This window comes from Chionomys nivalis, chromosome 4 (assembly GCF_950005125.1).
Source record: "Chionomys nivalis chromosome 4, mChiNiv1.1, whole genome shotgun sequence".
NCBI lineage: Eukaryota > Metazoa > Chordata > Mammalia > Rodentia > Cricetidae > Chionomys > Chionomys nivalis.
In genome coordinates this window covers 7341122-7357942 of record NC_080089.1, presented here as the reverse complement: position 1 = coordinate 7357942, position 16821 = coordinate 7341122, and the positions used below count along the sequence as shown (strand labels likewise).

The window sequence follows — 16821 nt, the reverse complement described above, 5'->3', positions numbered from 1 at the left end:
ATATCCTTCACACACTGCAAGAAGCCCTGTCCTATGTCAATTAAATGAAACCTAACAGCAATCACAATGTGTCTCAAATCTTTTTTACTCCTTTCCATTTTCTTCCAATCATAGGTAACTGTTCTTCCTCTTTCTTCTTTGTCTCTCAATTTGTCTGAAATGAGGTTTTCTCACCCAGAAAATTGTTCCTCCTTCTGCATTCAGCTTGTCACCTCTTTAGTGGATACAGCCTCTGTACAGTTGTCAGTGCTAACGATACGCCCCCTCCCTCGGGTCACGATTTCTCATCTATCCTCAGTGGCAGGCACCTAAGTGGCCTGCTAACAACACAGCATTTTCTTGTCATGTCCACATCACATCCTCACTCTTTCACCACTTCAGAGACAAGAACAAGTGTTTGAATAAAGGTCAACAGCTAACAGACTGAATAGTAGCATGTTTAAGAAAATTGAGATGTTCTACATAGGCTGTATTAAGTAGGTTTTGAAGATCCAGCCGTGGAACCCACTAGTTTTGAGTAATTATTTCTATGGAAACAGACATTCTAAGTTCCAAGCAGCGCATACACACATGGACTTGTTACCTTGAGACTCCATGGGGCCATCAGCTGACACTGGGGCTGGGAGGCAGCCCCCATTCTGGAAACTGGCTAGGCCTTTCTGAGGGTTGGATGAGTTTTGTACCAAGGTGCGAGAGGCAAGTCAGTCATTCACCCAAACCAACACCAGTCAGCCAGTGATCCATCAGATGTTTTCTGCCAACGTGGCTCTCGTGAGTGTTTACCATGCTGATAACTGTGTACTGTGTGCGTCGGGACCTCACAGAGGTAACCTTTTCCCTCCAGGTCAGCCCTGACTTTGAGCTCTGCAACTTCAGAGTCCTCTGTGAGCTTGAGTCTGGTGTGCCTGCTGAGGAGATTCAGTTCATCTACATGGAGCAGCTCCTCACAGATAACCACTGCTCGCTGGGTACTTATGGCCTCAAAGATGGTGATATGGTTGTACTACTTCAGAAGGACAATGTGGGACTTCAGGCTCCAGGAAGGTCTCCAAATCAGCCTCGGGCAGATTTCACTGGATCAGCTGTGGCGGGAACAAGTTCCCGACACCAGCATCACCAACAGCAACGGATACCATCAACACAAACCCATGGATTGGCCTCTGGAGAGAATATGGCCCATGCTCAGGATCTTAACAGTCCTGCTCTGATTCGCAGCATGCTGCTTTCCAACCCCCATGATCTGTCCCTGTTGAAGGAACGGAATCCTGCTTTGGCTGAAGCTCTGCTTAGTGGAAACCTTGAGACATTTTCCCAGGTCCTGATGGAGCAGCAGAGGGAAAGGGCCTTTAGAGAGCAAGAGATGTTTCGTCTTTATTCTGCTGACCCATTTGACCAGGAAGCTCAGGCTAGAATAGAAGAAGAAATCAGACAGCAGAACATAGAAGAAAATATGAACATAGCTATGGAAGAGGCTCCAGAGAGTTTTGGACAGGTGGCTATGCTCTATATTAACTGCAAAGTGAATGGGCATCCTTTAAAGGCTTTTGTTGACTCAGGTGCCCAGATGACTATCATGAGCCAAGCTTGTGCTGAGAGATGTAACATTATGAGACTGGTGGACCGGCGATGGGCTGGGGTTGCTAAGGGAGTGGGCACACAGAGGATTGTGGGCCGAGTTCATCTGGCTCAGATTCAGATTGAAGGTGATTTCTTACAGTGTTCTTTCTCCATACTGGAGGAGCAGCCCATGGATATTCTTCTAGGGCTAGATATGCTCAGGAGACATCAGTGTTCCATCGACCTAAAGAAGAATGTGCTGGTGATTGGCACCACCGGCACACAGACACACTTCCTTCCTGAAGGAGAATTGCCCTTGTGTGCAAGGCTTGTGAGTGGAACTGTACAAGAAGACTCTTCAGACAAGGAAGTAGCAAGCAATATCAAACATCCAATCAAGGGTCCAGCACGAAAAAAGCATTGAGACAGGTTATATATAAGCCACTGCCACGAAGGAACATGCCGTAGGTCCCAGGAAAGTATAAGATATGAGCTCATTGGCAATGCCATCATTAAAAACATCTTAGCAACCAGATTTGGCCTTGTGACTGAGTACTTAGATGGGTGACTATGTAAGTTATTACTGTTAGTCATAGTGTATGTGTGGGTCCATTCTTCCACTCCACATCACTGAACCTCATCCAGGAGAGGGGCCGAAACTTCAAGTTGGTTTCCCAACAATCTAGCGGAGGGAAAATGAGTCTCCCTGTCAGATTACAGGGAGGACATGTCCAAACCAAGACTGCTTATTTTGCATAAGCTCCTAGGGAAAAAAGTCATTCTTTCAGATTACAAAGACCTGTAAACAAAATGATTTCACATTAACATTAACAATAGTTTTGTATTACCCCAGCTGTCTGTGCATGTGTATGCCTTCGTGCATGTGTGTGTGAAGGTGTGCACACACAAGTGCAGGCCAGAGATTGAGAAAGTTGATATCTTCCTCAATTGCTTTCCACCTTAGTTTTTGAAACAAGTTCTCTCACTGAATCTGGAACCTTCCCAGTGTTGCTACAGTGTAGCTATCTAGCAACTTTATCCATCTTTTTCTAGTGAATGCTAGAAATGGAACGTAGGTCCATGTCTGTGCACCAGGCATTGTACTGAGTGAGCAATATCTTCAGCACCTCCAGAACATCTTTCCACACACCTTTTTAGGACAGTATCTTATCCTTCTCAACCCGGTTCCAGACCTGAGGTATGACTAAAGATGATCTTATATTTCTGACTCCCCTGCTTCCACCTACTGAGTGCTGGCAGTGCAAGCATGTGCCATCACACCAAGTTTTTGTGGTGCTGAGGAACAGATGCAGGCCTTTGTGCATGCCTGGCAACATTTTATCAACTAAGTTAGCAAACCTAGCCTGAATTATTTTCATACTCACAGATATGGCTGTTTTTACATTTGTTTCCATTAGGAGAGTTCTGAAAAATGGTGCAGATTTGACTCCCTTATTAAGCTAACACTTCTAAATGCCCACTTGGGAAAACATGCACACCAGTTTTATGATGCTTTATGGTTTCTCTATCTCCAGATTCCACTCTGGTCAAGCTTATGAAGTCTACCTCCAGACTTAATTTTGATATGTTTCAATGGAGAGGTTTGAAATCCCCAAGGCATGGTCCTCTCCTTGTCCTTAAAGAAAAAGCAATAATTGTAAGAAAAAAAATGTGTTGAACGTTTTGTCTTAGTTCTGGCACTTCTTGGCCTGTATGGTGCTGGGCTTGGAAGGTGAGCATAAGCCATGGTCTAGGACTCTAATGTCCAGTTCAGTTAGGCTATCTTGAAAACATCTCCTTAGGCCTTTCTACTCTGTGACTCCATGAAGAAAGCCAACTTTCAGTACGACTAACATGGAAAGTACAACCCTTTGCCTTAACATCTCCCTAAAACATTTGAGAATAAAAGTCAGATCCAGAGACCATCAGATTCAGGGAAATGATTGGGGGCAATAACTTACTAAAAGGTCTTATGTTATAGGGCTAGAGAGATAGCTCTGTGTGAAGATCACTGTTTTCTCTTCCAGATGACCAGGTCAGTTGCCAGAATCTATGTAAGATGGTTCATGTCACAACTAACTGTGACTCCAGTTCCAGAGGGTTCCAGTGCCCTCTTCTGGTCTCTGCGAGTATCACTCACAAACACATATACCCTCACATAGAGACACACATACATACACAGTATATTTTTAAAGGTTAAAAATACTGATATTATATCAATCCTCTAGAAGCCAAGAAGTACCAGTCCTGGGTTTTTCTCTCTGTCACATAGACAAATCATCTACTTCAGGCCTCTACCCATCATCCTTGAATTACTTCAATGTAGGGCTGCTTTACTGTGGCCAGTACAACAGTGTGATCTTGTTTACCAAGCAAGGACTAAGTCATTTGAAGAGTTCCTAAAGCTTGTAAGAAAGAATAATCCTCTCTGTTACCCAGATTTTTATTTCTTTGGCTTGATTCTTGGTTATGCTGATCATGTCTTTCTGAAACAAGTCCACCTGCAGTTTTCCACACCCACTCCTCTAACATTACCTATGTTCGTGTAAAGTGTTACACTCCACAGAGCTGTTAAAAGATCTGTGGATCAATGTCTTTTTGATCTGTGCTACTAATCAGCACTCAAAATGAACTGTAATTACAAATGAAAGACAATCAGGGCCAGTACCAAATATGCTAGCATTACAATGTCACATGAGATCTATTCCAACATCAAATGACCTATCTAGTCTACAAAAGTCATTCCAAAAATTCACATAATCTTTAAGATGAAGAATTGTTTACAATCCAATCTTTACATCTCCAATCTTGCTGCACATTCTTTTCTTTCTTCGCAAGTCACACTTAATGAGATAAGTGCTCATAGGGTAAGTCTGCTGCAACTTACTGTGTAATAGTATGCTCACACTGATCAATGCCCTTCTCATCTTCCTTCCTTCCTCCTCCCCTGGCTGCCTGCCCTCTAGCTTTCTACTTTTAGAAGACTAGCAATACAAGTTTTGTTTGTTTAAACTTGTACTTAATTTGCATGTATGTGTGTGTGTGTGTGTGTGTGTATGCGTGCATGTGTGTTTAAGTGCCATAGAAGCTAGAAGGGGCATGAGATCCTTTGGACATGAAACTGCAGTCATTTGTGAGTGTCCTGAGGTAGGCACTAGTGTCTGAACTCTAGACCTGATAGGTAGGGCATTGGTACCCTCTAAGCCCTCTCTCTAGCTCATAGTTTGTTATCATGGAGCTTATATATGTACAGCATTATTAGCATTCTGAGGAGACTTTCTGCTGTGTTGAAGTCAATGGGAGTGACGTGCTCTGCTTTAGGTGTGAGCAGAACACATATTTTCTACTGCCAATTGATATGTTCCTGTTGAATTCAAATAAAAGGTTATCAGTTACCAACATAAATATACTCCATAGGATGGAACCCCAGATCCATCAGATTCTTGCTCTATATCTCAACCACCATTTTGAAATTTTACTATGCTAGAAATTTATAAAAAGAACCCCTTAACACAAAGAGAATAGATAAGAGTATATTAATTCACATGTTTTCCTCTTCAAGCTCCTGCTGTAACTAGGGATACAATAACTTTTTAAGTTAAAAAAAATCAGTGTTTCACATTTGAGGATGTGTGAATTTTGTTCTTGTCTTATGCCATCAAAAGAGACAAGAAAATATAAGATATCACAACACTTAGAAAACATCAAAGCCTCAAGACAGAAATTAGAAAGTGCAAAGTAACATACTAAGGACATATAAACTCTAATGTTGATTGGTGAGCAGGCTAACCAATGAAACAGACACAGCACAGCACAGATCTGCCCCACAGAACTATAGTTATAATCTACTGTATGCCAAATACAACCTTAGGTGTACTTAGGTGTCCTCAAGCAACTGATGTTTAGTGCTGAAGGTGCTATGAACTCTAACCAGTTCACTGGAAAATCTACCACTTGGTTAGAACTTGACAAATGTGACCTACTCACTCATTGGTAAGGTTATCTTAACAGAACTGAAATACATCTGTCTAAGTTAACAACATTGCTGATATCGGCATAAAAAATTAAGTTCAAGTAATCCACAAAGCACACCCTTCAAGAACTTTTAACCAAGTGGAGTTGTGAAGTGCTTCCGATATGCTGTTATAATAGGTGATTATAGTGGTCAATTAAAAGTTTTCCTTCTATTCCTTCAACCTCATCAACTCCTCAGACCTGGGCAAGGCAGACCAGTTGGAAGAAACATTACAAGTAGACATTAAAAAGTATGCTTGCAGCCATTCTGTAGACCTCTGAACAGAAAGAACTTGTGAGGTCTGTGATAAAGGTCAAATATTTCAGGGATGGAGAAAGTTAATCATTTCAAAATTCTTTGAAAATATTATTATTAAATAAATATAAAGATAATTTACTATAAGTACTCTAAAATGTTTCAATCAAAATCATACTAGAGCTGAATCTTCAAAATCCTTAAATTTATACAGCTCAGACCTCCCTAGAATGAGTATAAAAGGATATGAGAAAAAGGAGGCACAAGACACTAAAAACAGATACAACATTTAAATGAATAACAAACTCTGAGAAACAGCAATCAAATTATGTCATTTTTCCTTCCTATTGATATGGATGGAGTGAATTGGTCTCAAATATTCTAAATTTGGAGTTTGAAGAGAGTATTTTCTTAAGAAGAGCAGAAATTTCTGAAGCATTACAAAGAGTGATGGCCCCTTCATACTTATGTTAAATCATGATGAGACTGTGGAGGGTAATATGAAAACCAGGTATAAATGGGCACAGTGGGAGGTAAAGAAAGGATTTGGAGGAGAGGTGATCCTACAGGCAGAAATTGGCATGCAAAATACAGACTGGTTGATAACTGATGGAGGGCAGTAAAAAGCCCATGTGTCTGCTCTGCAGAATGCAGTTTCTGGCAGGTAAAGGAAAACTGTGCACAGACTAGCATGTTGCCATGGTAGCAGAGAAAAAGCAGGTCCGCTCATTTCATTTGGTGTGCTAAGCAATGTGGAGAAAGTGCAATTGCAGAGTAATACTTTCCTTTTCAATCAGAAGCACAGAAAGAGCTTAGTTCCACAGAATTGAAGCTGAGTGCACAAATAAATTGATCATCAATGGAATTGATGAATTTACCGAAAATGCATTTGTTATCTACTTTGAAAGTCATTGTTTAAGAACTTTGTTTCTCATGTAGCTCATTGAAAATTCAAAATTAGATGACATGAAAGGATTTTTATAAGAATTTGAGGAAGCAGTGGTATAGATTCCTATCAGAAATAATCACATAAAGTTCAAGGAACAGATGGGCAGTTAGGGTGAAACAGAAATGAAATGGTCTCTGTTCACACACTGCCAAATGCCATCACTTGGGCTTCAGGACAAAAATTGACAGAGAATGATCCCATTGGTATTCCATAGCCATAGGAGTTTATGTCCCCATATGGCAAGGCTGGTGCTGTCAGAATCCCCCACATCACGACTCCCACAGCACTGCTACAGAAATGTCATTGGCACAGGAAATAAAAACACGGCTAGCTTTCTACCAAGTTTCTAATTTACATTTGATGAAAACACAAATATTTCCCCTACCATCTATCTGGTCTTGCTGATTCACTTTAAATTGCTTTTATTAATAATAAAAAAGTTCCACAACAAAATATTGATACTATCCTTTATAATTTTTCTCCCATGGAAAATTTCCAGGCGTATATTAGTTATGAAGAAAGACTATCAGCACACACTGGCAAGTTTAATCTACTGCAGTGTAGCTTTTCTTTATTTTCTAAAATTCTAAATAAAAATTTGGCTACCAACAAAAGGGACAACTTGATGTCTGAGAGCAAGTTCCAATAATTGATGGGGGATTGGTGTCCACTGGTGAAGACACTGGAGACACTCTGGATTTTGGATCAATGTGACAGATCAGAATAATTGCAGCGTACCCATGTAAGGTTGACAAATGCATGTCTAAGGAAGATCTTCTAGAGCTCTGATAGGTGGAGAGGAAACAGCATGGCTACTCTGCTGTGAACAAATGGCACCCAAACACTTGGCAAGACTTTTCTCATAAAGCCTGAGGAAGGTTAAAAAAAATGTTCTAGACAGATAAGAGCAGAGTCAAGCATAGTCTCTTGGGAATTGTCATTACTCCGGTAGACTCTGCTGGCCGTGAGCAAAGCTGTTGCTCCTTTAAGAGAGGCTTCCTGTCTCAGACTCAGTGTTAGCAGTAAAAACCACACAGCTTTTTGAAGAGGTTCTGCCATCAAACACTTAAATGATGTTTATGAGCAGCTTCTTGGTGGTGGCACAGACCTAGAAACTCCACAGAGATGTGCCAATAAGCATGGTTCCCTCCAGTACCTCTGCCATGAAGCTAGAGTCTCAGAAAACTATGGAATGGGATGGAGTCAGTCACCAAAGCAGCAGCTGTAATTCAAGCCATGACGCTTAGCAGATTAAATACTCATGTTCTCAGAAAAAGTTAAGATATACAACAAAAAGATTCAGACAAAAACAACAACAGCAGCAACAACAAAAACCTTTAAATGGTTTGCAGGGTTTGAAAATATATGCAAGCTTGGGAAAGAAAAGAAAAAGGGTAAAGAAAGTCCTTAAAAAATTAGAGTAGCTGGATGTGGTAGTGTACACCTTTAATCCAAGCAGTTGAGAGGTAGACACAAAAGGATCTCTGTGAGTTCAAGATCAGCCTGGTCTACAGAGTGAATTCCAGGGCAAACAAAGATACAGAGAGAAAACCCATCTCAAAAGAAATAAAAATTAAATAATAAAAATAAAATAGAGTAAAAAAGTCACATTAATATGGAAAAATACACAGAGAATCTAGATACTGCATGTTATTGTGTTGTCTTTGAATTGTTTGACTGCTGAGGAAGGAGCAACAGCTGCCGAAAGACATTTGACTATAAATGCTGCTGGATTAATCCAACCTATGTATTTTGAAAATGTCTTGATTTCAAAATTTAAGTCAAAAGATATGTTGCTTTGAAGAAGAAGTTTTGTTCTTGTTTCCACAGGAAATTAGAGGATGTGGATTCATTCCGGGTTAAGAAAAATAATATTTAATCAAGGAAGACCCCTGAAAAATATTCAATAAGAGCGGCTGACCCACATGATCCAGTGTTTTAGAGCACCTCTGTTGCAGTTTCTTCCGAGTTCTACATCCAGAACAGCTTCTAGTGAGATGATTCAACCTCTCAGAATACTCTCACCAGGACATTACCATATTCCTAAATTTTCTTTAGGTCTCCATAAGATTATCAGTGTCCTAATCAGCAGAAAGTATCTTAGAAAACTATGCCTACATTACCCCCCCCCCAAATGGATTATGGATGTTTGTCTTTGTTTAGTGTGTTGGTTATAAGTTGTTATAAATAATGGTCAGGGGAAAAAAAGGCTTAAAAAAAGGTGATTAGATTCAGAATTTTTGTTTTGAAATGAAGAAAGAGGAAATGCTGTGGGATAGTGCTCTTATACAACATAGAGATTTTTCACTCATATTAGTTTAATAAGGTGCTAATTGGCCAGTAGTCAGGAAACCAGACTAGGAGAGTTCTGGGAAAGGGAAAGGTGGAGATTTAGTTGCAGTCTAGACACAGAGGAAGCAAGAAGAGAATGCCTTACTGAGAAAAGGTACCAAGACACATGGTTAAACATAGATAAGAATTATGGTTAATTTAACTTGTAAGAGCTAGTTAAAAATATGCCTGAGCTAATAGACCTAAAGTTTATAATTAATATAAACATCAGTGTGTTTCTTTGGGACTGAATAGCAGTGGGGCCAGGCAGGACAAAAACTTTGTGCTACATTACTTCTCTGTCAAAATGCTAGTGAAACCCTGTCTCGAAAAACAAAAAACAAAACAAAACAAAACAAAAAAATGCTGGTGAACTCCTGTATACATCTGGACAGGGGTATTCCTTAGCTTCATATGTAACATCTCATTGAGAATCAACCGTGAGGATTCTCTTAAAGGATAATTTTCTGAATGTCTGGTTATACTACAGCAGTTTTCTCTGGTGCTCTGAAGGTCTCCTTTTTTAGCTGACTATGTTCAGTTTAAGGGTAATTCATTGATCCAGGCAAATTTAAGTATGCAGCAATTAAAATTCAACCCTAAATATAAATTTAAATTTTAAATTTTAAAATAAATTTAAATTTTAAATTTCCCAAGAATATTTAAAAGATTCTAAAAGCAAATATGTAAAGGTAAATATTAAGATCGTAATATTAAACCTGACATTCATTCATCTTTCAGCTGTCTTTTTCCGTGAATAGCAAAACCAGTGCTCTGAGTTCATTGTTCTGCAGTTTCCTAGTTCACTACATACATTCTGTGGTTTTCCACTTATTTTCTCCATGGTGCCTACACAGGGGAAGTTCTGAAAACATTAATTGATTGGAAAGTTTAGGAAAGCAGCAGGCTGATAGAGCATGTACTGTACTTTACAAGGGATCTAAGTCATTTCTCATTACTAATAGACTCAATCAACTGTTTGTAGGTTATATATGCAGTGTGAGAGAACCTCACGTCACAAATCCTCTCCATCACTCACCTGATAACCTCATAGCTAGATATCAAGAGCAACACCATGCATATTACCAAATGATAGTGCTCAGGAAAGCTACTACAATTTGCTCTTGAAGCTTATTTTCAAACAAAAGCTTCAAATAAAAACAAAAGATCAGTCAGCAATAACAACTGTCAGTTACTCAGCTCGTACCAAGTAAATCATTTATTAAACATGGCACCTTTCTTAAAACTTAAATCTAGAGCAATCTGAGTAATAAGTAACACCCTTATTTTAAAGATTGGGTCACTGATGAATGGAGTAATGAAGTGGCTTGTCTGTGGACACAGATCAACAAACTACAAGATGATATTCAAGAACCAGGCAACCAGAGCTCACTCTATTTATTATGTCACCTCTCAGTGATAGCCCTTAAGTTCAACAGAGAAGGTGCCAGGTAAATCTACATATACTGGATCAGAGTTAGGACTACCATCGAATAGAAGACAAAGGAACAGAGAATAAAATTTAGACAAGAGTCAGGGAACGGTTCCCTGAGGAAGAGACAACTGAGGGAAATCTGGATGATGAGAGGGAGGAATTCAGTAGTCTGGCCAAGAACATTGCAGAGGGAAGGAGCTGGAGTACCATCAAATAAGGAGTGTCAAGGGAGACAAAAGCGTGGGTAGAGGGAATAACTTAGATGGGACTGGATGGATTCTGTAAGGTTTACAGTTATAAAACAAAAGTAGTCTTACCTTCTTTTTAACTGTTCTGTGAAGTTACATGGGTTTTAAGAAAATGGGGCAACTCTCCTTTTTTTTGTAAGTACTTTTACTGGCTGTTTTGTCAAAAGTAAGAAATCTGTAGGTTGGGTCTTGAAAAGTTCACAGCCTCTGGTTGTGCAGAAGACAAACTAGATCTGAAGGGAACGTGATGAGGTTAAAAATTACCAAGACACCAAATGAGGACTTTGTGGGCACTCACTGTATCAGACTTGGGGAGAAGATAAGTATGGGGCTGCACACAGAAGCCAAAGGGAAGCGGGTTTTCAGGGGTGGTGGGTGAAGAGGCTCTGAGTGTGAAGGGATTGAGAAGCTAGTGAGATATAGGATGAACATGGAGAGTTTATTCAGGAATAAGCTCAATGGAGGCAGAAATACTGCAACAAAGGAAGGGGTGAGAACCTTTCTTTAGCTACGATGATAGTCCAGTATGGCTCCAACTTAATGGCAATAATCACCTGAGAACAGGGACCTGAAGGAGACAAGGAGGAGAATTCAAGAGGCACAGCCCTTGTTCCTGATGGAGGAACTGGGATTGAAAGGGACTCTGGGGTTCAAAGGTAGGCCAGCTGATATGAAAGATACTGCTACCTCCCCCAGCTCCTTAGTGAAGGAAATATGTGATGGAGAGAAGTGAGGGCTGAATACAGGCTCAAGAGAAGATATGACATGTCATTTAGACAAGACAGGAAGCAGAGAGAAAAAAGTAACTGAATTTCAGGCTAATTGGGGGACCAATTCTACCTGAATATACAAAGGATAGAAACCAACTACAGTAATGGGATGTTACATGGTTCTGATGGGGATTGTGTTTGTTATTGATAACATGTATGTTGACTGAGTGTTCTGTCCTCACCTGTTCTGCCCTGTCTGGTTCCCGCAGTTGTAAAGTCCCAAAGAAATCACACAGGGGTCTACATTAATAATAAACCGATTGGCCCAGTATCTCAGGCTTCTTATTATCTCTTATAACTTATATTAGCTCATAGTCCTTGTCTGTGTTATTCATATGGCTTGGTACCTTTTTTGGAGATGCAGTCACATCTTGCTTGCTCTGTGTCTGGGTAATGACAGCAGACTGCATCTTTCGTCTTCCCAGAATTCTCATTGCCCTGCCTCTACTTCCTGTCTGGTTGCTCCTCCTATACTTCCTGCCTGGCTACTAGAGAATCAGCATTTATTTACAATAAAAGTCACAGAGTACAGACCATTGTCCCACAGCATCCCCCTTTTTAAAACAAGCACTCTGAATTGAAATGCCCTTTATTTAGCTTTTCTACTGACCGTTATCCATAATGACTTGTAACCAACATTCTAAACAAAGGCAAACATCCATAACCCATTTTGAGGGAATGTGGGTATAGTTTTCCAGGCTACTTCTTGATTACTGGGGGCACTGATAATCTTAGGGGGACCTAAAGAAAATTTAGAATTACGATCAAATAAAGTGTGGAGTATCCTGTGAGGTTTGATTATCCTAGGAAGCAGTCTTTGAACTGCTCTGGATGTATAACTCAGACATCTGGGCCATTCCTCCCATTGGAGATTTCTCAGGGGGGTCTTCCTTAATCAAACCTGATTTTTCTTAATGCAGAATAAATACCCAGTCCCTCATTTCCTGTGGAAACAAAAGCAAAACCTCTTCTCCAAAGTATCATATCTTTTGACCTAAATTTTAAAGCCACAGCATTCTCTATCTATCTATCTATCTATATATATATATATATATATATATACACACACACACACACACACACATTAATCCAGCAGCGTTTATAAATCTTTTAGCAGCTTTTTCTCCTTCCTCAGCCATCAAACAATTTAAAGACAACAGAGTAACATACAATATCCAGGCACCCTGTGTATATTTTATCTTTACATGGTTTTATTTTAAACTCTATTTCTTTTATTTTTATTTTTAATATTTGGCTTTTTGAGACAGGGTTTCTGTGTTAATATTTTCCTGTCCTGGAACTCACTCTGTAGACCAGGTTGTCCTTGAACTCACAGAGATGTGCCTGCCTCTGCCTTACAAGTGCTGGGATTAAAGGTGTGTGCCACTACATCCAACTACTCTCTTTTTTTCTTTTAAGGACTTTATCTTTTTTTCCCCAAAATCACATATATTTTTCAACATACAGTAAACCATTTAGAGGTTTTCTTTGTATTTGAGTCTATCTTTACTGTATATCTCTCTTTTTCTGACCACATGAGTCTTTAATTTGCTAAGCAATATGGCTAGAATTAAAGCCGTGACTTTGATGACTGGATCCAGCCCATTCCTTAGTTTTTTTTTTTTTTTTTGTTTTTGTCTTTGTTTTTTTTTTTTCTGAAAGTCTAGCCTCATGGCAGAGGTACTGGCTGGAGCCATGTTTATTGCCACAATTCCATGGTGTTTTAAGGTCCCTGCCACAACCAAAAACCATGCAGTCAGCTTTTCATCAACACCATTTAAGTGTTTCATGGCAGGACCTCTTAAGAAAGCTGCAAGGTTTTGCAGCTAAAGCTGAGTCAAGAAACCTCTCTTAAATTAGAGTGCTTGCCTCTAGCAATCAGAACCCACCCCAGAAAGTGCTGCTATCAAGAAACTGTGCTTGACTCTGTTCTTTTCTTTCTAGAATAACTGCCCAAGCTCTCTCAGGCTTTTACGTGGATTTGGTCAGCCCCACGTTGGCACACCATTTGTTGTAGGAAGAGGAAAGATACAGTCTGCAACCATTGCTCAGACACAGAGAAATCTAGACACAGCAAGCAAGATGTGATTGCATTGCTGAAAAAGGTACCAAGCCATATGGCTAACACAGACAAGAATTATGAGCTAGTCTAAGTTATAAGAGTTAATAAGAAGCTTGAGATACCAGGCCAAACAGTTTATTATTAATGTAGACCCTGTGTGATTTCTTTGGAACTTAATGACTGCGGGAACAGGACAGGACAAAAACCTCAGTCTACACATGTCTTTATTCAATTCAGCAAACCTCACTATAATTCAGTTTGCCAATCAAATAAAATAAGATGGCCACAGATTGACACCATGGGATACAGAGAAAGGCAGAGGAAGCTAGTTCTCTCAGCAGCACTATGGTTTAGTTTTGTGGGTTCAGAGGTGTTCAATGTTCTTTAGTATATGGGGGAATCTGCGGGATAAATAATTATGCCTCCTGAATCTTCAGCAGTACCCATCCCTGTTGAGCGAGACAGAGCCAGATGATGAGGACAAATGCCTCCTCATGAGTTCTGTGTCAGAGGAGAACACTTTGTGGTGGTGAAAAATCCCTGCACCCACTAGTTTACCACTGTCTCTCCTCCATCTTCTCTTAGTGCATTCTACACTGAAAACAGGCTGCTATCCAGACAAAATGAGCAGCAGTTGACTCCTACCCCCCTTCAGGTTCTTCAGGTCTTAGAGGTACTAATGAGCAGTGAAATTGTATATAGATGGTAGCCAAGAAAAGAAAGAGCCAGCAGACGGTGATCCAGAAGAAGAAAAAAATAGTACCCCTGAATTATCATAGAAACTGTTGTCATGAGTGTTCCTAATAGTTAAACCCAGGTTGTGGTAGCAATCACACCAACAGGAGCAGAGAGAGGTTGGCTCTCATATGTCTGCAGTATGGCAGAGATCATTTCACTACTTAAAATGAGAAAAAATGTATTTCAACCAGATTGCCCATAGGCTTCCAACATGAACTGAGAATGAGCTGACAAGAGCAAGGCAAAGTATTAAGTTCTATTCAAATGATCAGTAGCATGCGGCAGGCATGGCTGCTAGGGACCTTTCTAGCTGACACCTTCATTAACATGTAAGATGAGAATCAGCAATGAAATTATTTCCAAAGATAATTCTACCCTCGGAACTGCTCCAAGTGAGAGTTTCTAACATCATAGTAATCACTTCAGTTGCAGTGAATGTACAGGTCCCAGGAGCTACATATCCAGGTAGGTGACTGAATAGTGATACAATAGGCAGACAGGCAGGTCTCTGGGTGATCTGTAGCAATAGGAGGAAAATTTCTGGGGCAAAAACCCAGTTATTGCAAATAGTTTCCCAAATACTTATTTTTAATGATGTGTATAGGTGTGTTGTGGAGGGAGGGCATTCCCCACCTGACAGCTAGCGCTGACAGAAGCCAGATGAGGTCGTCACATTTGGAGCTGAAGTCACAGGTTCATGTAAGCTGCTCTACACGGGTGCTAGGGACTGAAACAAGTCCTATATGAGAACAGCACGTGCTCTTAAGTGCTAAGCCATCCCTCCAGCCCTCAAAGAGTTGGGAAAACTGTTCATTGTATCTGTTACAGAAATCACAGAGCGAAAAAGCACACAAATTCAGCAGAGCAGAAATGCATAACCACATGCATATCTAGAGAGAACCAATCAAATGCAATGCTAAACCACAAAAAAGCACATGCTTGCTGTAAAATCTGATGAGTCTATAAAATGGACGAAATAATTTCCCAAGCTCCTAAGATTTCCAAAATTTAGAACAGTCTTGATTATGATACTACTTTTCCACATAATGGATATGAAAGAGATTTATAATTTGGCAAAACAGGGACATTTTGAAGGTACAAGTTTCAGGAATTATAGAAAAGCCAAAAGAAGAGGTATGGCATTTTATTCTAAAATATAAAATTGCTGCCGGCAGTTCACAGCAAGCAAAATGCAGTGACACGATGTTCTGTCCCCAAGAGCTGCAGAGGCGAACACAGCACATGTCACTTCATAACTGATTGGGACTGCTGGGAAGGGCTGCACAGAGGAGGCGAGCTTGGATTGCTGGGAAAATGAGACCTGCACCATCACGCCATGCCCCCATCATTTGGCTGCAGTGTTCTCAGCTACACCGTACTACTGACCTTTAGAGGAGACAATGGAAGCATTGCTGCATCCTGCCCATTGACACTCAGTGACGAAAGTCTTATTTTCACCTATTGCCATGGGGCTATTTATAAGAAAGGAAGCAATGACAACAAATAAATTGGCTACATATTTGGCCAAGCAATAAAAACAAACATATTAGATAGAAATGGGTGAAAATGTGGAGACATCCAGCTGGATTAGAAAGAATACCAACATGGTGCGAGTATTGTCTGTTCCATCATCAGGTTGGCAGAGTCTTTAGGAAACAGTCAGTGGAAAGAGATAAGACGAAAGTGGTGCAATATTTACAGGTGGGGAGAGAGGTACGACCACATGCAGAGGACTCTTTCAACCTATGCTGTCTCAGAAAGAGAGAGGCAGGGCATCAACTGCAGGAGGTTAGAGGGGTAGAAGGTGATATGTGTTACATGACAGACTTTTGTGCAAAATGTCAAATGTCAGAAAGAGGCTTCTAAATACAGTAGGGCAAGCAGAGACCAAGGGATTGAGATACGGACAAAGTAACGATCCTGGGACGGGATAGCTGCGGCAGCCAGAACAAGTGGGCAATCTGTCTTAAACAAGAGACGAGGCCAATCTTAGACATAACATGCGTCCGTGTCTCTGAGACTATGGCCAGAGACACTACTTCACAGTTTCTAAACCTAATTTGTTCACTTTAAGCAAAGAACAACACCCTTTGTCATTTTAAAAAGAATTCAGTCAATGGCCTGTGGCATATAAATGTTTATTCATTTTCCAACGTGTGAAGGATCTCTTTCTTAGGTGAATTTTACTAGGGTCACAGTGTTGAAATCTAAGTTCCCAGGGTGAGAAAATGCAGCCCAAGACAGGGTGCTATGCTGGGCATGAGTGAGTCCCTGAGTTCAATCTGCAGAACCAAAGAAAAATACAGAAAAGAAAAAAGAAAACAAAAAAAGGAAAAGAATACGAGAGCAGGGGAGGGAAGAAGAAGGGAGAGGAAGGGAGGGGAGAAGAAAAAAAAGAAAAGAAGGGAGGGATGGAAGGAGAAAGGGAGGGAAGGAGAGAGGAAGAGAGGGAAGGAACGAA

General features: G+C 40.3%; 2 protein-coding genes across 4 annotated transcripts in view; one reads left to right on the top strand and one right to left on the bottom strand.

Moving 5' to 3' along the window:
* Window positions 1–16821, bottom strand: part of Pdgfd (platelet derived growth factor D) — a 215166-nt gene that overhangs the window by 130194 nt on the left and 68151 nt on the right. The window lies entirely within an intron of this gene.
* Window positions 785–11596, top strand: Ddi1 (DNA damage inducible 1 homolog 1). 2 transcript variants are annotated; one of them, XM_057768564.1, is made up of 4 exons: window positions 785–1927; window positions 5872–5884; window positions 6252–6274; window positions 11567–11596. In XM_057768564.1, the coding sequence occupies exons 1-4, from the start codon at window positions 785–787 to the stop codon at window positions 11594–11596; spliced, it is 1209 nt and encodes a 402-aa protein (XP_057624547.1). The 2 variants fall into 2 exon arrangements, with proteins under 2 accessions (XP_057624547.1, XP_057624546.1); XM_057768563.1 differs by lacking the exons at window positions 5872–5884; window positions 6252–6274; window positions 11567–11596 and having other exon boundaries at window positions 785–1981.

Coding starts and splice junctions, on each gene's coding strand:
- Ddi1 (XM_057768564.1), top strand. CDS start 785: ATGCTGATAACTGTGTACTGTGTGCGTCGGGACCTCACAGAGGTAACC. Junction 6,275..11,566: donor TTTCTGAAGCATTACAAAGA/GTGATGGCCCCT, acceptor CATGTCATTTAG/ACAAGACAGGAAGCAGAGAG.